The sequence below is a fragment of the Poromitra crassiceps genome, assembly GCF_964638095.1.
Source record: "Poromitra crassiceps genome assembly, chromosome: 23".
NCBI classification, from domain to species: Eukaryota; Metazoa; Chordata; class Actinopteri; order Beryciformes; family Melamphaidae; genus Poromitra; species Poromitra crassiceps.
In genome coordinates, this window is record NC_139639.1 from 17,269,030 (window position 1) to 17,296,344 (window position 27,315).

The window sequence follows — 27,315 nt, forward strand, 5'->3', positions numbered from 1 at the left end:
AATAACCTAAAATATTAGCTGGTAACTGTGTTTCACCCTATAGTCTCTGAAAGGAAATTTAACAGGGGGGGGGGGCAATATTCGGCAGGGTGGTTTTTGCTGCTGCCGAGATATGCCCCCCCCTGTTAAATTTCCTTTCAGAAACTCTAACGTTGTGCTGGTGGTCCACATGCTACACACTGAGACACAGATGCTTTCAAACTTTTTGCTTCATTTGCTGTGGGTGAGCCCTAAGTGACAGAGTAAAGTTCAGGATTTTTGTATATAAGCCTACTGTTCACAAACAAAGCTCTTTCACTGGAACTACAAACAAGATTATTACATTGCTGTTTTGCATTTGAGAAATTAGCAATCGTCTCCTGTTCACGCTTGTTATTTAATTGTAGCGTTGGTTTTCTTTGGATCAAGGGACAATTTCTGGTTCAGAATTGATAGCACTACTACAAAACCCATGTAAAAGTTAAAATAAACATATTGAGTTCACAAAGTCAGTCTGTTCCCTACAGACAGACATAATTATTTGGACAGGTCTGTGCATAGCTAGCTCATAACACTCTAAAAAGGCAAATCTACCTTATGTCTAGCCTAGGGACCCCAGACATTTACATTTCTGTACATTGGTAATACATCAATGACATCATCAGTGATGTCACATGAAACAGTATGCTGAATTTTTTCTCCGAATTCTGACTTGAATCTGAGAATTCTGACTTGAATCTCAGGATTCTGACATTAATCTCTGAATTCTGACTTTAATCTGATAATTCTTTTTTCATAAAAATTCTGACATTAAACTCAGAATTCTGACTTTAATCTCAGAATTCTGACATTAAACTCAGAATTCTAACTTCATTTTCAGAATTCTGACATTAAACTCACAATTCTAACTTTATTTTCAGAATGTTGACTTGAACTCGGAACTCAAATGTCACATTGTGGCCCTAATCCTCTTCGGTAGTTTTAAATTGTGTGTGGTGTAAAATAATAATAATAATCCCAGGCCACTGTACTAATGGGTATGGGTACAAAGATATAGCCTAATGGCAAATAGCTATTTTGATATTTCTCTCTTTCTCTGTCTATTCAACCAACCAGTGACCTGAACACTCATTATGCCAGTCAGTGGTGTGCTGTCCTCTAGTGGTCTCAGTACAGCTGGACGGTCAGTAACCAATATACAGGATGTGATGTAACTAACCCTTGTTATTTAAGGGGGGGATCACTGTGGATGTTTTTTCAAAAAGTGCACAATTCCTCTCTTTTTGGGAGCTTATCCACTCTAACAGTCAAATGATAGCCACAGCCAGTGAGCTCATCTGTATATGGTAAAGCACCATATTGACAGCATGGGAATGGGAATACTATGAATACATTTGAGCTCACTTGTTACGGGTCACAGGTTCACACAGGTTATTGGGTTCTAAAATAGCCTAAATAACAGAAAATGTATCAGGCACATTCATTACATACTTACTGGACAATGGAAACTAGTAAAGGTAGACTACCACTTGTCACAGAAGCCCTAATAAGGTCAACTGCACCCATCTGTTTGCAGCTTATCACACTACGTTCTCATCAAATATTTTCTACATATTCTTCGTGTCTGCTCTACCATGAGCTGGGGATTATTTGCTTCTCACACACTGCTTCCATAAATATCTCAAGACATCTGGTTCACTTTAGTGCATCTGATAGATAGGAAACTTCATTAGACCTGGAGCTGATGACATCTTGCATGAGATTTTGCACCTCTTTCCATAGGTCAACATTGATTCTTCAATTTGAGGGGTGTCTGCAGGGAGCCATACCTCTCTAAGCCTTTTCCCATCTTAGCATGTCTTTTCTGGGAGATTTTCAAGCTCTTGCATTGTGGTTATTATTCATTCAGACCACCATGATTTGGCAGAATTAAGGGCATCCTTGTATGCTGTCCTAGCTCGCACTCCCCCCCTCCCCATTTCTTCCTAAGATTCTCTGCACTCACCACTTCTGTTATGTCTTGTTTTTTCTTTCCAACACATTGATGTGTTGGTTTTCACCATATCTTTCTCAAGTGACTTTTACAGTTGCTTTCATCCCCATATTATGTGGAAAATTCTCAACTGTTCCAATAGCCCCAGGCAGTTTTACTTTTCCTTCCCTCTCTGCTGTCCAACAAGTGAAACAAGTAGAGCAGGGATGAGGGCCACAAAAAAATGTCCTCGCTACCAGTGTGACCGTGCACTTCCACCAGTAACCTACTGTGACACATCGCTCCCAATTATAGCTACTAATTTGATGAAAAGGACTGGTAAGCAAAGTTTATTATACCAACATTTATATTTTTCATATTGAATTGAGTAATTCTTCCATTCAGAGGACACCAGAAACTTTGCTCTAGCTTTAAAAAATTCCACTACAGCAATTTGATGGGGTACATCACCCAAATATGTCATATTAACCAGATTAGTAATGTTGCATCATGTGCAAAGTGCATCTTGGAAAGTTTGTTACAATAGTGTTAGCTCAAATGCTAATGTTAAACAATATGTGGATGGACAATGCTAACGCCATTGTGGCATGTTTTGGGATGTACAGTAAAATAATAACAGATTTGGGTGGTCTAACCTAACCTAACCAAAAATGTCCGCCTTGTATTGTTTTTGTTGGGGGGTGGGGGGAAAACGTTAAAAATTCCACAGCGACACTGGTCTTTTGGTAGAGAAATGTGAAAAAGCCTTTATTAGAACATGGCTAGAAGCTAAAAAACACCAACATGTACAACATGTACATAAACATTTGCTCCTAATACTCTACAAAGGTTTTTGTAAGTCTGACCCCGACCAGGGCTGCAAACGCTCACGCAGAACACTGGTAACAAGTCAACACGCACGCCAGAAATCAATTTTCTCATGCAGTGAAAAACAAAATCATAATTGATAACCTCATGGAGCAAAAAAAAGAAAGAAGGGCTGAACGTACTCACCAACTTATTCTTATATATAGCTTATATATAGCTTATAACTTATATATAGGGTTCTTATCAACCCTGTACTTAAGGGATACACCACTTTTTGGGAAGTTTAGCTCATTTGCCACACCCCCCCCCCCACATAACCATGCCTTACCGGCACTGTCCACTCAGTTTACAGTCATGAAGTTAGTAATTATCGCCATAGCCATAGAATGGAGGCTAATGGTACAGCTGTTAAAAATCTGCTAAAACACACATCTCACGGCACCAAAATGCATGTTGTGCTTCGGGTACTCACCACACGATGAAATGTTAATCCAAAATGCACATCATCTGTCTTTTTGGAATGAAAAGAGGTCGGCGGCCATGTTTGGAAAGTAGTGCTGGTTACCTCTTTTCCTTCCAAAAAGACCAATTATGTGCATTTTGGATTAATATTTCATCGTGTGGTGAGTAGCCAAAGGACATGTATTTTGGCGCAGTGAGATGTGTGTTTTGGCAGATTTTTAACAGCTGTACCATTAGCCTCCATTCTATGGCGATAATTACTAACTTCACGACTGTAGCTCACTGTAAACTGAGTGGACAGTGCTGGTAAGGCATGGTGTATCTTGGTTATGTGGGGGGGATGTGGCAAATGAGCTAAACTTCCAAAAAAGTGGTGTATCCCTTTAACTTGTGCTGGGAAACAAGTACAGATCCTATACAGACCCACCACGCGCATTGTTCAATTTTGTGCACAAACGCTGCGATGCACAATTATCTAATTCCACTAACATAAAGTGAGAAAAACACCAACATGTACAACATGTACAACATTTGCTCCTTCTACTCTACAAAACACCAACATGTACAACATGTACAACATTTGCTCCTTCTACTCTACAAAAGTTTTTGTAGTTGTTTTCCTTGCTTTATTTGGAGTTGAAGGTCTGCATCATTTCGCGGAGCTTCTTGATAGCAGCCTCGTCATCCTCTGTTGCCTTGGTGCAGACGCGGTGCACTTTGCTCTGCATATCCTCCAGACACTTCTGTTATGGGAACAAGAACCAAAAGGTGAGACAAAAGGAGGGAGAATCCCTACGTGCTGACTCACAGCCTGGAATTGTGTGTTTTTTTCTTTTCTTTGACCTTTACTGAAATTCATATATCAATCAACAGGGAATCAATACAATAATATACATGGCATGCGACACCTGGTAAATATTCATTTAATAGGTCGGTGTGAACGCAGCTTTAGTCTGAATAAAGACAAAAGCACACCTATTGTGCTTTAAAACATGTATCATCTAATCATATTTAATTTGATACAATCAGACTTTCAAAGAAACTTTTGTGCAGGAAGATTGTGATACCAGAGATGTTTAATGGCAGGAGCAGACTACACAATATTTTGTCTTTCACGATGTCACCATGTCAGATTAGGCAATCATACTGCCATAAATGTGTCTTTGCCGGAAAACTGGCAACACTACAAGTCTGACCACGACCAGGGCTGCAAACGCTCACGCAGAACACGTAACGACACGCACGCGAGAAATCCATTTTCTCATGCAGTGAAAAACAAAATCATAATTGATAACCTCATGGAGCTGAACATACTCACCAACGATGTGTTCTTATCAACCCTGTACTTAACTTGTGCTGGGAAACAAGTACAGATCCTATACAGACCCACGACACGCATTGTTCAATTTTGTGCACAAACTCTGCGATGCACAATTATCTAATTCCACTAACATAAGGTGAGAACGTTACCTACCTTTAAAGTTTATAGGGCCGTAGAAAAGCTGTTATTGTTTACAAATCCCATTACTACTAACACAGGTGAGCTAGGAGCAAATTGTGGAATGTTAAAGGGATAGTTCCAATTATTTGACGAGGGGTTGTATGAGCCATTTATCGATAGTCAGTATTACCTGCAGTAGAGCCCTGTCAGTGTGGGTGATTGACCAGTGACAGTGTAAGACAGCATCATACCCAGCAACGAGGTTAACCACATCTCACTAAAATAAAAGTTCCTCTCCAGTTCCTATTGCTAGAAATGTTTAGTAATCCATGTTTTCGTCAATAAATTTGCAAGTTAGACAAATTCATACCTCTACAACCACCAGGTGATTGGCAGCAGTGGTGAAGATGGATGTGAGATTGTTTGTTACCATTCGCCGCTCTTCATTGGTCTCCTCCAACACCAGGTGGTACCTGGGGAAGAGAGATCACAAGTCAATCTCTCCTTTCTCAAATATATTACTCACTTTAGACTGATAGTGATTGACACTGGGGCCCCAGGTTGTGAGTAAATTGAGCAGAGACATCGAGTTGCATCATGTGTAACAACAGCAGTTCCAGAGCGACTGAGTTTGACCATTTTAGGGCCACACTGGTATTGTTGAAATTAGAGCCCGCCCCGACCGATAACCGATATTTCGGTATCGGCTGATAGTTTGGCCGATATTTTTTATACGATAAGTTATAGACTGCATGTTGTGTATATTTGATCCTTTTTCTTAACTCAAGTTATGTATATTTGTTCCATTTGTGTTTTTGTATTTCAAGCTATTTATCTATCCATCTATAAAATTGAGTATGTGGGCTCGGTTTGTTTCAAGTTCTGTGTTCGGCCACAGCTATGCCGTTTTACGTGCAATTGGGTTGAAACTTTCAGGGTGTGTAAAGGGTACCCGTTAATTAGGCTAATTAGCTAATGATGTGATGTCATCAGTGATGTCATAAGGGCGCACACACGCACAAGGAGGTATTGTGGGGGTACGGTGGTGCAGGGGTAAGCGCTGTCGCCTCACAGCTCGAAGGTCCTGGGTTCGATTCCCACCTGGGACGCTGTGAACGCTGAAGGAATGCGCGCCCGTCCGCATGTCCTCAAGTGCCCACCGCCTGGGTGGGGTCGTCACAAGGGCCGTTCTGTGTGGAGTTTGCATGTTCTCCCCGTGCCTCCCGGGGGGTCTCCTTCATATAGGAACCCCCTTCACCAAAACATGCAATATCCTGGTTGCTAATGTGGTTCCTCCTCTGGTCGTTAAGGGCGCCTGTTCAGAGGGAGGGGAACTGGTTGGAATAGCGTGAACCTCCCACGTAGGGTTGTGCGATGTCAGCAATATATCCATCGTGATTGTTTTACAGTGAAACATCGTTTTGAACGATGGCATCGTCATTTATGCCATCCGCCGCTGCAATGCACGTTAAAAGCAGGACAGCTGAGTTCTTCATGAGAATGACAGGCAGGCTACTAGCTACTGCACAGAGCCAGGCGACTCAAGCAGTGAGCGGCAGCTGTAACAGCTAGCAGTAGCCTAGCTGCTGCTGCTATATTTCTCTCTCAACTCGCTCCAGTCTCCTCAACTCTCTCTCTCTCATTAGGTTCAAAAGCCCAGGTGACTCTAACGTTATATCCGCCAGTAATTCTGTCAGTTTTCTGTCAGCTAGTTAAATTCAACACACACACACACACACACACACACACACACACGTTGTTGTTGGTCAGGATCTGTAACGTTAACGTTAGCCTATTTGTTTTTGCGCCGTTCAATATTGCTAGTGCTGTATCAACTTTCACTTTGGAACCAGGCGAGTTAAATTCACACACAGTTGAAGACTTGTACTCACTTTGGGTTGAAAACAGGAAAGAACATGAAGTTTCTTCTTTGTCTTAAAAAGTTTTCACTACAACACAGCCGGCACGCGCAGGGGACGCCCCGGCGACATTTAAACAAGCGCCCCCTGTTCAGAGAAGCAGTAGAGCAGAGGAGGGAGAGAAGGAGGGGGAGTGGAGGCTTTCCTGAACTGAACTGGGCGCGCTTGTTTAATGCCGCCGGCGCGTCCCCCGCGCGTCACGGTAAGAGCACTTGGCCTCTTTTATTATTAAAACGGCACACATTTATTTCAAACAGATAATTAATCACGATGATCCGATGTAGAAGGCTCAGAGGTCGATGGGGGGTCGTCCAATCACGATGGTCGATGCCATCGTGCAAACCCTACTGCCACGTGCTATGTCCTACCGGTGAAGCTTCCTTCCTCTGTCAGGTGAAAAGAAGCGGCTGGCTAACTGCCCATGTCTCGGAGGAAGCATGGAGCCAGTTTCGGCTCTCCCCAGATCGGCAGAGGGTGGAGTAGCAAGCAACCAGGATAAATTAATTAAAATTAGCATTAATGGGGGATAAAAAAATCGGGGGGGAAAATATATATACCGTAAATTCCGGACTATAAGCCGCGGCTTTTTTCCCGTTTTTTGGCCTTTTTTGCCCCCTGCGGCTTATATAACGGTGCGGCTTATCTATGGATTTTTCCAGCAAACGGCCACTCGGGAACCTCCAAAATCTATGGATGTTGGTATGAGGCAGAACGAGAGCAAGACAGACATTATGAGAGCGAGACCCTGATTGGATGATGTTGCAAAAAATGTGCCTCGCGACCTGATTGGAGCACTGTGCCACTACTCTCTCTCAGCCACTACGGTAAAACACCCTCCCTCCCTCCTCCCTCGCTCCGGGGGGAAAAAGGCAGCGATTGAGCCTGTAAGACAGTCTGAATGAAATTGAATGTAACATTCCCAATTCTATGTATTACATTCTAAAAAACTAACAGCAACATTTTGGAAGGCTAAGCCACACAACTAGCTCGTTGTAATCTAACATCATGCTTCAAAAGATGGAGAACTGGCTGTGTTACGACGATGGCGGCGATTGAGCCTGAAAGCCATGTCTGAGACAGTAGCGAGACAGGAACAACAACAGCAGCAGCAGCAAAGGATCATGCACAAACCCGAGACGAAAGGGACTGTCCGTCAGGGCGCGGACGACTGTGTGTCAGCAACTCCCTCCCGACTACCAGGAGAAAATTACAAACTTCGGCGAATTCACACAAAGAAAGATCAAGGAATATTCCATCGGACCGGAGCAGATCATAAATATGGATGAAGTGCCTTTGACGTTCGACCTGCCTCTCACTAGGACTGTTAACAAGAAAGGTGAATCGTCCATCACGTTGAGAACCACAGGTCACGAGAGAACGAATTTCACTTGTGTTCTTGGCTGCACAGCAGCTCCCGCCGATGGTGATTTTTAAGCATCTCACAATGTGTGATTTTGTCTGGGGATTAGTGACCTGACTTTTGTTTTGTTGAAATGTTAATAAATGGGAGCTTCCCCAAACAGCCATCTCTTTCCCGACAATCCCCTCTGTGCACGAAGCCTTACATATGGTAATTAAACATCAAAACACCCGCGGCTTATAGACCGGTGCGGCTTATAGAAGAAAAAAATAGTCACCTTTGAAGGTGCGGCTTATAGACCGGTGCGCCTTATAGTCCGGAATTTACGGTATTTAAAAAAAGGAGGTATTGTGACAAGACTGATCAGTGATGTCACACACACACACGAGGAGGCATTGTGACAAGACTGATCAGTGATGTCATAGGTGGGCACACACGCACTGATGTCATCAGTGATATCATGGGGCGCACACACGCACAAGGAGGCATTGTGACATCACTGATGCAATAACATTTAGTGAGCAACACACACACACACACTCGCACCAAAATGGCAGGCGAGGCCACGCAGCAGCCGAGCTACATGCGAGGCCGCGCAGCACCCGAGCCTAGGCATTGATCGTGTGTAGCACGCGAGATGTCTAGTAATGATTAAATTCCCAGTGAAGTTTACTGTAAGACTGCATTGATGTCATTTTGGACAATAAAGTTCATTGTTAAACTGTAAAATATCCTGCCTATACATTACATATCTTAAGTCACATAAAGTAATATCTTTGTCAAGTGTTTGATATTTGAGGGATCATTGAAAAATGTGTTTAATATAATGTGTATATAATTATATAATATAAGAATATCGGGCGATATATCGATATCGGAATTTTTTTACTCCCCAATATCGATATCGGCCCCAAAATACATACATACATAATCTAATTTCTGATCCACCAGAGCTTTTATTCTGCCGGGTCCATGGCAAAACAAAAACAAAAAAATCAGTAACAACAAAAAACCACTAACTGCTGATGCATTGCCGTCTGTTGTTTCACAGCTTCATCGTATCCGTGGTTAACCTTCTTCTCGAGAAGCTTCTTGTGGTTTTCAACAGACTCCACCTCTGCTTGCCAATTCTGTTCCTCACGTGCTTGCTCCTACACACACACAAAATAAAGTATGCATAATAGTGACATAATGGTTGCACTATTTAGCTAATATTTGTGTGTGTACAATGTAAAGAACACACACACACGTTTGCTTCTATAGTGTATTAGCTTTCTTTGTGAACAGAATGCTGAGTGTTTTTGCTATATTTAGTGGTAGACAAGACTGATTTAACATGCACTTAAAAAACAACTAAGGGCCTGTGTCCACCTAGCGTCTTTTCCTCAGGTCCAGCATCTTTTTTCAGTTGTTTCCAATGGGGGGAGAGCGTATGCCGGCGCACACGGACGTGGAGAGAAAGTGCGCTGCACCCAGCGTCTATTTTGAGAGCGCTCCGCCGTTTTTGTGCGCCGGCTCCCAGCGCTTCCAGCGCTTCCAGCTGAGAATAATTTAACTTTTCAGAAAGACGCTGGTGTCGGGTGCTCCTTTTCTGGCAACTAATCATATGGAGAAGCTATCGCAACAGAGACAGAAAGGCTCAATCATTCCGCGTCGTCTCGGGCCTACCTCTCCTGTAGATATTATAAGCAGGTATATTTAATGCAGCAGATAGCGAGTTGTGTACTGCATCCATACACAAATAGCCTGCACAATCTGTGTTTTGTCACCAATATGCATCACTATGGTATCTACTACTACTACACTAGGGCCAGTAATACGTTTCACTATGGTATCTACTACTAGTGCAGTAGAGCCAGTAATACGCATCACTATGGTATCTACTACTAGTGCACTAGGGCCAGTAATACGTATCACTATGGTATCTACTACTAGTGCACTAGGGCCAGTAATACGTATCACTATGGTATCTACTACTAGTGCACTAGGGCCAGTAATACGTATCACTATGGTATCTACTACTAGTGCACTAGGGCCAGTAATGTGGGAGGCCAATGCCAATGGATTCGACTGTACTACATGTACTATACCTGCATGTCATGATCAAGTTGCTCATCCAGCCTGCGAATCTGCGCTTTCAGCTGCTTCAGGTCATTGGTCTTGTCCAAAAGGTTAGAATTCACCTGGAAAATACATTTTACATGCCACAATGCAACCAGATTCAAATGCAGTTGCTGTAATATTGTTTTGTTTTTTTACTTATCCTAGATGTAATACAGTTTAGCAGTAATCCCAAGATCGTTACCTGTTCACTAGACTCATCCAGACTGAGCTTCGTCATGGCCAGTCGACGGTTTTCCTCCTCCACATTACTGATCAATTTCTAAACATCAGAATGGACTAGAGTTAAATGGAATAACAAAATCAATCCATCTTCAGATGCAACAGGATGACACATTTGTGTACGCCTCCGATGGAATAAACATTTGAATATAGGCTACAGTATGCATCAATACAATTATATGCCAGAGCAAAGCCATAGATCGCTCAATGAAGTCGAATAATGCCCATAATCAAGATGAACAATAGTAATAAAAATGGAAGTATTGTCTTTTGCCAAAAAGATGGGCATCAAGGCATCAACTCTCATAATTACATTATAGACTACTCCTAAAATAAAATTATTAAATATCTTGGGACTCAAACTGAATTGGCAGATGAAGAACTGTTATGTATATGTTCTTAATTGTATTAGTTATTATATTCAATCTCTTACTCCGAAGCATGAATGTTTATGGAGAGTTTTAACTACCTGCATCTGCGTTTTATGTGGAACCATGTTGGCGGGTCTAAAGAGTTCAGAGGTGGCCCTGATCTCAAAATCATAGCCGCAGGCGTTCTCCGCAGACACTGGTATCAGCTTCAACTGGCGTGCTAGCTTGTGGTACTCTACTAGCTTCGCCTCCACCTGGGATAGTGAGGGATGACAGGGATGACATGCAGTACAAGGGAGAAAACAAGTCAAACGTCAGGATGTGCATCATTGAACTGAAGATTATACTGTAAATATAGATTGACTATGCTTAAACTGGTTATCACACAAAAAAGCTGATCCACCATATTGCAATTTCATGAGAAAATGAATCCTTTTCCATTTGAAGCCCAAAACATGGCGCATCATATGACGCGTCATGTGCTGCGGTGTGGGGGTTGTAAATAGAAAAAAAGTAGGGGCAGCTATTGTTGATGTGCACTGTATGGTTCGTGCATTTGCTCTTTAAATGGAAAATTATTAATTTCTCATCCTCGTGAAATTACAATATTCTGGATCAGCTTTTTTGGGGGGTGATCCTTCTTCCCTTCATATTAAGGAAGAAATTAGCTTAATGTAGAATCATTCCATCACACGCAACTTTTCATTAGCTAGCTTCGTTACAATATATGATCCGAGCATATCATTAGACTCCTAACCAAACACCATCATCAATGTAGCTCCTCCTTGCATACCAAGGAGGAGTACAAACCTTCTCTTTCACTCTGGCCAGGGCCATCTCTTCATTCCCCACAAGCTTCTCTGATTCCTCAAGGTCCTTGGTGAGCCTGGTAATGGTGTGCTGGAGTTCCCTCTCCTCCCGGTTGATCCTCTCCACATCAGCCGGGGTGAACTTCTGCTTCTGCAGGAGCTGCTGCAGTCTGGTCTGCTCCTGCTTCAGAGTCTCCACACGATGCGCTATGGAAGGAGAGATAGAAAGAAAGACGTACAACATACAGTATCTGCAGTTTCAGTATGCTCATATGTTGCTGGGCAATTCTCAAAGCGGTTGTAAAAACAAAAACTAAAAAAAAATCTTAAAACCATTATGAAAATGAATTTGACACAAGAACTTGAGATTAATAGCCCTCCGCATCTCTACCCTCCCCCTCGTTTGTATTGCTTTGACTTTATTTCTTCATTCGGTTGACAATGCACATTATGCAAGTCATTCATGTATTGTATGCAAGGTGTGCAGCCATGCACCTCTTTTATTGAAAACTCAAAAACAATGAGGCTATATGTTTAAAGGTACTTCACTGTATAAAACATGTCTGATGGGTCTTTTAGAAAAGGGTTATGAATTCTGTTGGAATGGGGGTGGGGATGAAATCCAGCCTGTGGGACTTCTCTATGTGCTCCGTCTCTCCCCTCATTAACTATGCACTGTTTTGACAAGATAAGATGGTAAGATGATCTGTTGGGAATTGGGATAGATCTCTTTGGTGCAGTTGATTTGTTTTCTGTTTTGCTGTAAGGTTTGTTCTTCCACATTCAGGTGGCGAGGTGGTGCTGTAAGAGGGCAAATTAAATGAGTGTTACTTTGTGAGATCACAAAATCACACAAGTCAAAATGGCTCATTTGGAAGCACTTTTTCCTTGCATGGCTGGTGTGGATTTATCTGGGAACCATGGGTTTTGAGAATTCCATGTTTATATATCACGTCCAAGTCCTTTATAAGCAAATCAATCTAGTTTTACACAAGATGGGACCTTTAAAATGACTAATATGAATTTACTGTGCTACAAATATGGCTCTGCAGTACACGCGTGCAGTGTATCGAGTGTAAATGTTGCATTCTGTGCACGCCAAACCCGTATGGACTGTATGCTAGCAGGCTGGCTGGAGCAGTGGGCCGGGGACAGACATTTCTGCATTGGGTGTGTTTCCAAGGCCATAAATGTCATTTAAAATAGTTCACCAACAGATACAAAAACATGAGCTTTGATTAATGTACATACAAAGAACGGCCACGATTGGATTTGTGAAACACTGATAAAAACAAATGCCTCTCCGTGGAGCTCCAGGTCTGCCCCTGACAGCTCCTCAATTGCAGCCTGACTGCAGACACTCCGCCCCGGGGGATTGGCGCAGTGGAGGCTGCGCAGCCATTGTGCAGCATGGCCATTAAGACAGTTAATGACAGTTAATCCGCTCTAATTAGCTAATTAAATAATCCACCTCCATTAGGTCACCCACAGGGGGTGCTCTTTAGAGTTCCTGAAAGATTCCGCGTGATCGCATGTAAAATGGCATGGCAAAATGGCTGAACACAATTCTGCTCACACACACTTGGCATTCTTATTATAGGATTTGAAATAAATAAACCTGTTGTAAAAAAGAAAACAAGATACACACATCATCTGTGACCATATGCAGTTCAATTAAGTACAGTAGCAAAGGGCTGAGCAAAAGCTACTTATGTGTTGCTTATATGACATTTAGCTACAGGTTTTAGAACCATGTTGCTTGACGGAAGGTAACCATGTAAGTATTGTATAAGATGTATTGAACATTATGCACTCCACATGCCAAACAATGCTTCTTAGCTCAGGACATGAGTCCCATTAGCCTATATTAACCAGTAGTAGTACTAGTAATAGTCAAATAAATTAAAACATGTAGTGTAAGCACAGAAGACATAACTAACTTTCAGATCCCCAAGTTATCAGATTCCCACAGGAATCTGTGTGTTCTGCCAAAGAAAAGACTGACTCCATGGGTAGAATGAGCTCTTAGTTCCCCCCATTTACCAGCGGCCTCCTCGTCTTCCTTGAGTCCTGAGGCTTTGCTCTCCAGGGTGGCTAAGTGGCCCTCCTGGTCGCTGTGATAAGTCTGGAGTTTGTTGAGATCTGTCTGCAGTGTCACCTTCTGCCTCCTCTTGGTCATCAGAGGGTCCTATGAAGGAGGAGATGTTAGCGGTCGGTAAACCTGTCTCAATCCATTTAGTTGTTGCTTACACTGAAAAAATGTTTAATGTTCGTGATACAACTCAAGAGTGGAACCTAGTACACAGTCACACCCTGCTGTAGCCTGAGGGCTGATCATATTTCGATCACAGCCAAAAAGCAGTGCGCTTCAAATAGTCATAATGATGTCTCCTTTTCTTCTCCTTGGCAGTTTCTCTCGCAGCAGTGGAGCAATGATTGAGTAAATGAAGGCAAGAGACTATAAAAGTGGCAAAGACTTGTTGCTTGCTAATAATGACAGCAGTATGCTGATGTTTCCGTATGAGTAATAGCTCATGTTTCTAAGATATTATTCTTGTATGGGGTGTAGAATGTGTCAATGTAAAAAATTATGCTCCTGACCTTTTGGCTCTCTTTCTCCAGCTGTTCCACCTGAGCACTTAGGATTCTGTGCTCCTCCTCCAGCGAAGCCAGCCCGGCCTCGTCAACATTGTAAAGCTTCTCTATGGAAGATGGACATACAAAGTGATCAATACTTAATTTCTTGTTCCACACATTTCTAGCCTGGTATCCCGACCCATATGAACCGCAGTTGTCAGCACTCTTCAATATGGGTCTGGACCCAAGCCCATCCACTGGCGATTATTCAGGAGAGTCAGGCGGCAGGACTAATCTAACATTACCGATGACAACATGTATGTTAAATAGCTGTTAGTTTAGCTATGTTAGCTAAGCCCACTACCACTGCTGCTGTAACCACTTCACCGGGCTCAAAACACCAACGTTTTGCTTGTTAACCAGTTTGAGTCATTCTCTTTCCAGTAAGCTCAGCTGCTTGTGGCTTGCAGCTAAAATTAACGATAACAGTTGCCGGTATAGGTACCCGGATGTAGCAGACAAAGAGTATTGAAGGCAAGAGACGAAGCTTGTGCTTTTTTGACAACAGCGCTCCGACCTTGACGTTGCAGTGAAACAACCTATTGGCCTTTAGTTCTGATCAATTTAAGTTCTTTGTCGCAGAATCATCAAAGTTGTCTGCTTTGCTACTGCGATTGGTCAAAGAGTTTGATGATTGACAACAGACAGCAACCAATCAGTTGGGGCTGAAAAATACATCACCGAATCAAGTGGCGGCTCGGCTTGAGTTCAGACCCTAATGAAGGATTCATTGGGGCTGGTTACCAGGCTAACACATTTCAGCAATATCATGTCAAGATGATCCACATAGATTGGTGGATGTACTGCTCTGTGGAGTAAAACCTAGATCAGCAAGCAGAATGTTTGGTCCAATTATAGGTAGCTCTTTACAAACTTGGTTTGATGTACAGAAATATATGGGTTGTAATGTCAAACTCTGTGTTCGTTCCCCAATTTGGTACAACTATAATCTACTTCAGAATTTTGGTCCATACTTCAAAGATAGCTGGGCCTCTAAGGGGATCCACAGCCTTCAGGATCTGTATGATGAGAATGGACTACTCATTCCAAAAACTCAAAGAGACTTATTCCCTTCCTGGATTTTCCTGGTTCCTGTACCTGCAATTGAAATCAGCAATTCGTGCCCATGGAGTGCCATGGAATGCACCTTTACCCTCTCATCCATTGAACACCTGGATTAGCCCTCAAACATCCTCCACTGGACTGGTGTCCAAGATCTATAATGATCTAATCTCTAAAAACTCCATAACTCTGGGGGTGATTACCTCCTGGAATCGGGACCTCGAGGGACAGGACCCTCCACTTGACTGGGACAATATTTGGACAAACATCTTCATCTCATCAAAAAACCCAGCACATCAGCTCATTCATTACAAATTTGTTCATAAATTTTATGCTACACCATACAGGCGCTTCAAGATGAAGCTTATAGATAGCCCAAACTGCACTAAATGTAACCAGAACACGGTTGGAACATATCTTCATGTTTTCTGGGAATGTCCTTCTGTTTGTAACCTTTGGTCCAAGGTGGCGGAGAGCCTTGAGAATATTCTGAAATTCCCAATTCCTAAACAACCTATGTTATTTCTTTTCAATGATGATTCTATTCTTAGTGATAATACCACATTAGCCTTTAGGAAAATTATTTTCGCAGGCTTAACTGCCGCCAAAAAGACCATAATTCACTCATGGTTCACCCCCGACCCTCCATCAGCAAAATAATGGTTGAATCATTTAAGGGACATTGCCCTCATAGAAAGATCGTTAGCTGTAACTCATAAAGCGCGGGCATCAACTGTAGAGGCCTGGGACATCCTTATTGGTTCTCTTTCAAACCCAGAGTCTCTTGCTCAGATCTAAGGTGTCACTCTGATAGGATATAAGATCTACACATATACACATTTCTAGTGTCCATATTTTTATTGTACTTGTACTTTTTTTTTTATTATTGTTTTGTTTGTCCGTTTCTTTTTTTTTCTCTCCTTACTCCTAACATGTATTTTTAATTTTTTCTTTGCAAGGCATTGGTGATATAAATATAGCCTGTCAATTGCTGTATGTATGCATATGACTCCTTGTACTATTTATAGTACCACTGTAATGATCTTCATTTGACAAAATTGAATAAAAATTTGATCTCAAAAAGATGATGTACGGTATTCATTTTTTCGTTAAGAAGTGAAATACATTCCCTCAGGGCTCTTCTCTTGAAAAGAAAAGAACAATTATACTTTTTTTCCCATTCAGATTAACTTTGTGACATTGATTTAAAATAGATTGGCATGAAACTTAATAAACAAAACACAAATGCATCGATACATGGCACCTATTTTCAGAGATGTAGTGAAATACTTACTTAATTTAGATAGGAATGCATGATCATCAGCTTCATATGTGTCGGCTCCCTGCAGATACTTGCCGTATGTCTCGGCTGTGTACTCTAGGAAGAGCTGCAGGAACAAAGTCAAAGAGAATAAGACGAGAGAAAGGGAGATATGATATGTACAGAAGAGCGAAAATGAGAAAGGGTGCAGACACAGTATAATCTTAATCTTATACAGAACACTGCCTGCTTTGGCAGTGTGATCATTGAAACAGCGAAGCAGGAGTGTGGAAAACATGGGTGTAGATCCAGACATAATAGTACAGTGAAGATCAGCTCATAACTAGGTCTCAGGTTGGATCCCAGTGACAAACATACTGTTGACATGTCTAAGCACTCCCGTTGTCTCAAGAATCAGCTAAAAGAAGACCATTTCCAAGTAAATATATATTGCCAATGCCTATAGTATTCTATGCTTTGATATTGCTGATAACACTGCTGCCACTGTACCTTGTTGAATTCGGCCCCCTCCTCGATATTGAGATTTTCTTCAGAGTCAAAGTCAGTGAACAGCAGCTCCTGCTGACCCATACACCTGGAAATCTGACACAGAGAAACACAACATGGATCCACAGGAATTGCATAGAATGCTTCAGTCTGCCCAGGTCTTCTCCCGTCACTTCTTTATGGTGTCAAAGCACACCACACTGACACAAAATTGAGGAGGCTTTCTGGATAATTTTTGTCGTTTGCTCCTCACCATGACTGTGTCAATTAGCCAGATGACAGCACCCAGGACTTGGGGCCAGGTGTGTGGAGCGCCAACAGAATACATCGAGCTCTTAGAGAGGACAAATGGATACCTAGAGAGAGAGAGAAATAGAGAGTCAGCCACCCAGACTATTTTATTGTGAGATGGGACTATGGGAGAGGACCCCAAGTGAAGGCTCATGGAGCTTGTTTCTGATGAGTCCCCACATGACAAGACTGCTAGTATGTTTTAATGAGCCTAGTCTCTAGGTGGTGATTTTTTTTAATCTCAATTGGATCGTGATGAAATATTCAATAAAAAGCATACATGTAAATTCTGTTTCATAACAATAAAATAAATATTGAATACATTAAATTGATTGGGCAAGTGGACAAAAATTATGTTGTATTGATGTGTGAAAGACCCCCCCTCCCAAAGAAAATAAAGAAATAAAGAAATAAACATACCCCAGGTCTTTCAGGATACGTGGCACCTCCTCTTCTACTTTTGATGTTGGCATCTGAAAGGTTTCGTCCAGCTGGCTATAGATGAACTCAAACATCTTAAAAAACTCTTTGGTGGAGGGAGACTGGAGCATTTTGGTTGTCACTGGGAAACCGTTCTCTGTCAGGAACTACAAGAAGCAAAAAAGATCACATCAGGCTCGATAGATCCAAAAGAATGGAAATTGCAATACAATTGCACAAGATTTTTCTTTCTCCATAAACAGTGGCAAGAAATGCTACACACTTGACAAAAGGCAAAAGAGTAGATCTAAGCTGCTGCATTGACGTGGTCCATTTTCATCTCAACCCATGCGAGCAAACATTCTTGGCAATGGGACATATGAAAACAATAAGCACAACAGACTGATGGAAATCTCAGTGCTGAACTGAGATGTGCCTGTACTTCGCTATAACAAACCTCAAGAGGTTGGTGGAGAACAGCATGTGCTAGAAGTGGCAAAAAGTAATAATTTTCAATAACATACAATTTTGTGGTATATACTACTGGTAGAAGTGTGACACGGTCACGTGTGTTTGTTTTTTTAACCAGGCAAGTCATTGAGAACAGATTCTTATTTACAATGGCGACCCGGCATGACATGTACATTGGATGGGTGCCATTTTATGCTGTGTGACCTCGAGTGTGGCCCGTAGGTCGAACCAGGTTTGCTGTAAGCTTTTGGGACCTGTGTTGGAATAGTGTCCAACCCACAGACACAGATAGGAGGGCGTTGCTAAAAAGTCAAACTCAAATGAAATTCTAACTTCAGAATAAGGACACATTAAGGAGGAGGAGGAGGGGGGGCTTGGGATTCTAGCAGAAAAAAAAGGGAGATTTAATTCCAAATAAATTGCTCAAGCTCCAAGCACTTTATACATCAGACACCGGTGTAGACCAGACAAGTAGAGACCACATGAATGAAATCCTGACAAATACAGAGTAAATGTGCTAGGTGCCCCAACAAAAAAGTTGGGGCAACATTAAATTCGACAAAGTGGACACAGTGTGTATATACACAGATCAAGAAAGAAAGCCTTCATACCTCACGCAACTGTCTAATACACTGCTGAACAAAGCCCTTATCATGAAGAGGTCTGACATCCTTGATCCTTTCAGCTCCTCCAAAGCCTCCAAAAGTACTGTGACGGGACATGGTGGCTCCACTAGTCCTGCATTCAAAAGTTCACAATAAATATATATCGAAGATGCTGGATTGATGACATCAAGGATTGGTCTGGCATGAGAATGGATGTGCTGATTAGGGTGGCTAGCAACAGGCAGGAGATGTGTTTGTGATGTGTTCGACACCAACGGGCAGTAGTAACCCATGGAGATTGAGTGAGTGAATTTAAGTACCGTAATTTCCGGGTTATAAGCCGCACCGGAGTATAAGCCGCAGCAGCAAAATTGCCTGTTTGTTACATATATAAGCCGCACCGGACTATTATAAGCCGCAGGTGTTTTAATGTTTTTTTTTTTTTAATTGTGTTTTAATGTTTAATTACCATATGTAAGGGTTCGTGCACAGAGGGGATTGTCGGGAAATATAAAATGTGCAGATGAAGCTGTGTAACCTGTAAAATCCATCGATTTTGGAGGTCACCGAGTGGCCGTTTGCTGAAAAAATCCAGATAAGCCGCACCGTTATATAAGCCGCAGGGGCCAAAAAACGGGGAAAAAGCCGCAGCTTATAGTCCGGAATTTACGGTACATACACAGGTTATGCAGCTCCTTGGTAACTTATGTAGAGTACTCAAAATGATAAATAATTCATGAATGAGACAACTATCATCGCTTGTCTGCTTTCCGTTTCATGGAACTTTACATACCGGGGACCAAAGAAGCTAGTCCGCCTTTCCGAGGTCACAGAATGAGGTTTGGGTATGTTGAGCTTTCCAAACGAAGGCTGCTTACTGGAAATAAATAAAACCATACTTCATGGTCAATAGTCATAGATACAAATACACACATAATGGGAGCAGTGTGCGACAGCATATGAGAGAAATGTGTGACATCATGAATGTTTCATAGCTCTTAAATTCGGCTGTTGCAGGAAACAGATGACAACATGTTCCGATTGTTTCTGTCTTTCTAGCTGAACAAATCTCTTCAAAAATCATCCAATTCAACTGCCATCACAATTACTGGCTTGTTTCATTGGTCACCATATCTTGATAATCACAAATGTCTGTAAATATACAATTTGTGCGGTATGTATAGTTTTAGCTTGGGGGGGAAAATACATGTATTGGGCACTGAAATTGAACTATGGATCTCATGTCATGACAGGGCTAAAGTATAATTTTCTTTGAAGACAGTCATTGGTGATAAAATGGCATATTAGAGTGGCCTTTTGTTGTGGATTTAAACAATGTGTGAACACAATTTGAGAGGAATAAGCCTTTTGTGCACACTGCACAGTCAGGTTTTATTTCAAAACCTGAAAGATGGGAGAAAAAACAACAAGTGTTGCGTTTATTTTTGGTTCTGTACAGGAGACATTTGTTGAGACGTAGAGTCTTGCATATCATGGGAAATGGTATGATCACACACACACACACACACACACACACACACACACACACACACACACACACACACGACATATAAACAAATCAGCTTAATCTTGTTACATGGGAGTAGACAGACCTACCACGAGTAAGCAGTGTCTCGGCTACATTGTCTGAATCGAATGCTACAAAATAGTGTAAAGTTTACACTTTATACACTGTAAACCAACCTCTGAGGCGTAGTATACATGCTCGTCCTGTTTGTGTCCGTCACCCGCATAGGCATGTCCGACAGTCTGCTGCTGGCTGCTCTCTTCCTCCCACTGAACACAAGTCACACAAAAACAAACATGCCTCCAGTAAGTTAGCTACATTGCACATCACTGCGACGTTAGCCAGTTTGAATTTCACTTGGCCACAGCTGTGGCTGTCAGAACACTTTATATAGCGTTACGTTAGTTTAGCTTAAATCTGACGTTAGTTGCAGCAAGTTAGCTACTAACGGTTAGTAGCTAGTTTTGAATTCAGCTAACGTTACATTAACATACTGGCCCAGTAACAATAACTGGGTTATGTAGCTGACGCTAGTATGTGCTTGGTCAAAGTACAACGCTTAATTTGTAAGTAACGTAATGTTAGCTAACTGGCTAACGTTAACGCCAAGCTAACCGAGGACGGAGGGCTAGCAATGCTAAACAAAACACAATACTGCGAATTAGCTACGTTACTTAGTTTTTGTCAAACTATAATGCCTTTGACGTTTAATTTCAAAACTTACCGATCCATTTCTGTCGAATGTTGAAAGTTACATACTCTATTGGCAAACTCAGACGACAATGTACGTTTTTCTTTGAAGAGAAATTCATAAAAACCGCCAACTGAACCAACCGATGAAGGGCGGGGTTCGAACTGGATACGGAAAGCCGCTTGGACCAAGCCAGTTTTATTCTTCTTCTTCTACTAGTGTTTTATGGCGGTTGGCAAACAACTTATGGTGCATTACCGCCACCTTCTGAAATGGAGTGTGGATCAGAATGGACTTCTAAAATACTACACTATCCTGACTATATTCTTCTACTTAGTCCAGTTTCCTCTAAAAATGAAAATATATCCCTATACCCCACATTCCCTGAATTCAACTGCAATATTTCTTTTAACTCCAGCTTGATACGATTGCTCTCCAATCAGTTGTTGAGGATCTGTCTTTCCTGTTGGTAGTATGGACAATCAATAATTACATGTTCTACTGTTTCCTGCCTCACAATATTCACACATACTTCCCATGCTTTCCCATGATCTTAAGTGTACTGTTAAGCCCAGTGTGCCCAAATCTCATCCTTGATATGATATCTTCATCTTTTTTAGTTCTGCTCATGTCTCTAATTTTTCCTACTGTCTTTTGGATATTGTAATAATGCCTACCTTTAGTTTCTTTATTCCACTCCTGCCATTTCTTTTTCATTTCTCCTTTGACTAGACTTTTAGCCAGTTTTATTTGGCGGTTGGCATCCATATGTTGCATTACCGCCACCTACTGAATGGTAACAGAGTCACAATGCAAGCTACTCTTTTTTCTTTTCTTTTTTTTTACCTCACATTTTTGTGTGTAAAAAAAAAAAGACATACCAACAAAGATTTACATATTACTCTTTTGTAACAATCCAAATTTCTTAGCAGATGAACCTTACATAACCTGATTAATATCCTAGCAAAATACTATAATACTACCTACAATGATTTGGCTAAGACTTAGCCTAGGTAAACCCAGCCCCCACGTGACCTGCTCTCTCAGTTCCCAGTCACTAGCGGCCAATAGTGACTGACCTTAAAAACATATTTGACTACTATGATTGAAAATTCAAACTACTAGTTACAGTGTCAGTTTCATTACAGTGTCCAACCAAATTGCTCACCTTCACCCAATTGTGGCTTTCAAGTACATCAACTCATTTTTAGCTCTACAAACTGACATTCCATGTAAGAGCTTTGTCAGAGCTAAAAGATAAATCAAAATCTAAAAAGATGGCTGTGTGATGATTACAAGAATATGAATTATACTTATTATAAGTGACTTATGGGTCACTTGTATTTCCTGTAGTATGTTTGGTATTAGCTATGTATGTGTAATTATATGTATATCTGGTAGGTAGCCTATGTGTGTATAGGCATGTATGAATAATTAGTGCTATTTGTGTGTGTAAATCAATGCATGTATGTATCCATGTGTATGCATATGTACTGCAAATCTTTACATATAACGTAAAGGAATAAGGGTAAGGGCATTTAATAAGCTAGCTAGCTTCAGCCCTAAAAAACCCTTTCGGTCAGCCTTATGTATCTTTTGTTTTGTTTTTCTGTTTTTTTTCTATTCTGTGAATATTCTTTTCTTTCTGATCGAAATAAACTAACTAACTAACTAACTAACTAATTGGTAATAATTAAGAGTAACTTGCAATTATGGCCACACTTGAGGGTTGGCACTTTTTTTGATAAATAAATAAATGCATGGGGTGGGGGTATGATATCTCTCCATCTCTTTGTGTGAGAGACAGAAATGATCTACTGGTTTTGAGTGATAATATCAGTTAATTTCCAAGCCATCTAACTCAAAGCAAGTTATTCAAGCACTGTTATTGTCTTGTTATTTGGCAGATTGATCAGAGACCGAAATAACCCCAACGAAGTTCCTTGCTTTTCATTGCAGCCCAACTTGAAACAATTTGTCCATCTTTGTCTGGTGGGGTGGAACCTGTTTATACCTGGTTTGCAACAGTTGAATTTGATCAATAGCTTACTATTGTTATTTTACCTGCATTAGGTACAACATCTTATGATACTATTGCATAACTTGTTAACGAAAATATCAGATTAACACTTTGAGCAGACAAGTGACAAAGAGAAGTAAAACATTTATTGCAGTATTTGTTCCACAAAGGGGGTCTGAATCCCCTTTCCTCTTATTACTAGGGTGACCTAATACAACAAAATCTACATTTACAAAATAGGTCATCCTTTGGCCCTAGAGCTACTTTCCTATTGTTGTATTGAGTTGCATTTCCTGGTCTATATGGGGCAAAGGGCAACGCTTTTGTCAACAGCTTGTGGCCATGAAGGAACCTTGTGGCTCATCATTTCAATGTGATCCACTCATCCGACAGTTTTATTGTTGCATACTATAGCCTACTGTATATCTGCCCGTCCAGTTTACAGCCTGGGGAACGGCTCTCTATTCATTAGCTCTCATTAGAAGCTCTTGGATGGAAACACCTGCTACCAAATTATCTCTGTTAATGACCAATTACAGTCGACTGTACAGACTACAATACCCTCTCCATGCAGCGGAGAGGAAGACAAGGACGGGAGCCTGGGGTTTGACATTGCAAATGCTTGTTTCAGTGATGTGTACAACTTTGCTATGAGTAATTATAGACATCAATATATCAGTGTCATAGCCTATTAATTGTGATGCATTGTTATATGGTAATTACCATGAATAAATAAGAGCATGGTGGAGATGATTGGTAGCCTCTATCTCATGGCAGTGTATAATATCACATAAGGCATAAAGGCATTGTTTTCAAAGAGGATGCTGTTCTGTTTTGCCCTCCCCCCCTCCCTGGTTTCACTCCATGTGCTTTTGTTTTTTTGTTTGTTTTGTTTTTTGTTTTTTTGTTTTTTTTACTGAAGGGGACAAACATGTTGGAAGTGTTTTTCCATCAAGCTTTGATTCCTTCACCATCCGCCATTGCCAGAAACTCTGATAGCTGTCGCTCTCTTTGCCCTGAAAAAACATATCCCTTTTCATGTTTTGTGCCATAAAGCAATATCTCTAAAATCAATGCAGCAGATTTCCGGTGAAAGTCTACCCAGTAACACATAGTGTACCATGTTATGTAGAGGCTGGTAGCAGCTGCGAGTCTTCTTGGTGATGCTGTTTGTTTACAATAATGATACTAATGCATAGATTATCATGTGATCATGATTTATTGAACTTAAAAAGTCAAACTTAGCACCTTTAAAAGCATGTTTGCTCAACTGATTCCACAATCTTCTTCAGCTCACCTGTGGTGGATTGTACAAACAGACAGTGACCAGCAGAGGGGGTCGACAGCACAGCACAGCACATCACCTGCAGCACTGCTCTCAACATTCACGTTCCCCTTTCAGCAGTGGTGTGCACAGACTCCATGAGTTAAAAGTTAAAGTCCCACTGATTGTCACACAATGTGTGAAATTTGTTCTCTGCATTTGACCCGTCCCCTGGGGGAGCGGTGAGCGGCAGCGTGCGCCGCGCTCGGGAATCACATGGTGATTTAACCCCCCAATTCCAACCCTTTGATGCTGAGTGCCAAGCAGGGAGGCAAATGGGTCCCATTTTTATAGTCTTTGGTATGACTCGGCCGGGGATCGAACTCACGACCTCCCAGTCTCAGGGCGGACACTCAGACCACAAGGCCACTGAGCTGGTTAATTACAGGGGCAGGGGCAAAAAGTGCTGATAAAGCCCTCCAAATATCAAATGAATCAATCAATGGATCAGATAAACCTGACTGATTCATGCCTGTCATCATCCTTCATCTGACTGACTCGCTAAGAGTGACCGAAACAATGTTAAAACAAATCATGGAGTAGGTTGTTAAAAACAGCTAAGCGGTGCCCTGCTCTGGTCCTATGTATGTCAGGTCAGAGGAGCCTCTGTTGGTACGCAGTCTGTATAGTGTACAGATGTTCTCAAGGTGTTGGGGATAGGCATGGTTGAATTCCCCGCCTTTACACCATTCTTCTTCTTCTTCTTCTTCATCATTCATCATCGAGATCACCTGACACATTGATAACATTTTGATTGGTGCAGGCAACTTCATGAACAACACAAGGCAGAGGGAGAGCCGATGGGAGAGGAGGGCTTCACGCTGGAGCACAGCCAATACGCCACACAGCTGGGGGCCAAACAAAGCCTTCTCTAGGATGATTAGGCAGAGGCAATAGTGTGTGTGTGTGTGTGTGTGTGTGTGTGTGTGTGTGTGTGTGTGTGTGAGAGAGAGAGAGAGCGAGAGAGATAGATCTCAATGGTTCAGAGGCAGAGTGGGATACTTTGGCGGCTGAAATGACTTGTCTTTGCAGAGTGCAGTTTGTAAAGAAAGTGGGAGAGATGTGTATTTCTTTGTGATCATTTGTTTGTTTTTTTTGGTTGATGCATTTCAGTAAGACAGACTCGCTCGTTGACTTTAATAGACTTTATTATAGGTTTGATTTGAGATGGTATGATTCTGTTAAAGTGCCTACTGAAACCTCCCGGGTAACGTTACCCTCACAACTGGCTTCATCAAAAGCCAGGCGGGGATCACGTTATAGGAGTCATTGGTCACATACAGTACACGTAATATCTTAAATATGATTTATGCAATTCTGCAGTTCACATGTATGGTCCCTAGATACCATAAATACTTAGTTAACGTAACTCTTATATTACTGCAATAATACACATCCATTTACAATGGAAGAAAGAAAGGTAGACATTGTGCAAAGACACAAACTACAACTCTTATATTAGATATCTCACTGAGTCCCCATAACACTGAAAAATACAGGTAATATGTATTCCAATTAATATACTATATTACAGTAACTCTATTAGGAATCGGACAGTTACAACAATCCTCTCTTCCCAGTCTCTAGAGGAGAGTACATTCTCACAGACACCCTCTGCCTCCTTGTGCTTCTCTCTAAACTCAAGGACAGGCTGGATTGCCAGAAGATTATACACTTTATATATCATCTTAATCTCATCAGAAGATTCTACACTTTATATATCATCTTAATCTCATCAGAAGGCCAGTCAATCGTCTCAACACATTCAACCCAAAAGACTCACAATCACAGAAAGAAACACCATATAAATTGCATCGCAGTGAAGGGTCAATAGGTAACATTTTACAAACACCTACGATCTATGAGGAGTTATATGAGGGACAATGGATTGCTCTGTTCCCGGTTCTCTTTCTTTGGCTGACAAAATCACTATAAATAAGCTTTTACTCAAATTCCAGTGATTACATTTACAAATGTATTACCATGTAATATACATAAAGATACATTTACATTAAAATACCTGAATCAGCAAATGGTGAAAATGCAATATCTATCTGTTTTTGTATAATCAAATATCATATTAGTATTTTAACATTGTTAAAAACACATACAGGGACCACATGATTGCGTGAAAAACAGACAACGAGCCAGCGTTAAACATCGTCCCATTAAAACTAAAAGTTCTCACCGATTTAAGATCACTTTAGCCATTTTAAATCCTAATCTTAAACCTCTACAAAATATTGCAGGTTGTGGATCGGTTGCTAGAGGCGACCCAAATCCTCTCAGCCCAACACACTTGGTAGCTATGGTGTGCACATTAGGTCATAAGCTCAATTTGAACACATTGCTAACCTAGAATACATCACAGGCTACTCACACCGTGCCATGCACATACACACCTGCTCACACACTGCGTCAGGGGCTATAGGACACTACTTCAGCACAATAGGCTGGCGCACTGGGATTATGTACAATTGAGAGCACCAATGATTCAATATTATAGCTATGTATGATGATATTTTAATCTGTGTTTTCCCCTCTTTATGTGTGCTGGCACACCCATGCCCCCCCCCACACACACCCATGCCCCCCCACATACACCCACACACACTCACCTAAACTGAAGGACAAACCATGTGGTTGAACTGGACAACTAGATTACACAAGTTACACGATTCTACACAACACACACATTAGAACACGTTCCTAACATTGTAATCGGAGTATGAGCCCTGACTATCGGATACTGGTATACATATTTTGTCTAGAGAAGGAACTGTGTGGGATAGAGCAAGTTAACAAGTCTCTCTCTTAATGTATCAGAATGCTGCAGGCAAAGATATAGCCTACCGAATGGAGAGGACTTCAAACACGAAGGTCCTAGCGTTACTCTATCTGCAGCACTGTGAAGGATTCACTTCGTTGGCCTTGGCCCCAGGAATAAAACCGATACGAGATTGTAGTTGGGGACCCTGGCCACTGGGGGCGGCGAATCATGAGAGCGCTGGCGT

General features: G+C 41.5%; 1 protein-coding gene across 1 annotated transcript; it reads right to left on the reverse strand.

Annotated features, from left to right (window-relative positions):
- Positions 1-2,755: 2,755 nt before the first annotated feature.
- Positions 2,756-21,066, reverse strand: LOC310797208 (kinetochore protein NDC80 homolog). Its single transcript, XM_083659558.1, has 17 exons — positions 20,991-21,066; positions 20,443-20,535; positions 19,532-19,615; positions 18,745-18,871; positions 17,663-17,829; positions 17,205-17,307; positions 16,955-17,047; positions 16,478-16,571; positions 14,086-14,186; positions 13,528-13,672; positions 11,486-11,691; positions 10,774-10,929; positions 10,267-10,344; positions 10,052-10,144; positions 8,982-9,112; positions 5,053-5,155; positions 2,756-3,984 (listed from the first exon to the last, which is right to left on the reverse strand). The coding sequence occupies exons 1-17, from the start codon at positions 20,996-20,998 to the stop codon at positions 3,868-3,870; spliced, it is 1,899 nt and encodes a 632-aa protein (XP_083515684.1). The 5' UTR covers positions 20,999-21,066; the 3' UTR covers positions 2,756-3,867.
- Positions 21,067-27,315: the final 6,249 nt, after the last annotated feature.

Excerpts from the sequence above, each read along its gene's own strand:
- LOC310797208 (XM_083659558.1), bottom strand. Across the intron at positions 17,830-18,744 it reads GTATTAGACAGTTGCGTGAG|TTCCTGACAGAGAACGGTTT; the intron begins GTATGAAGGCTT and ends TGCTTCTTGTAG. Across the intron at positions 9,113-10,051 it reads AACTTGATCATGACATGCAG|GAGCAAGCACGTGAGGAACA; the intron begins GTATAGTACATG and ends GTGTGTGTGTAG.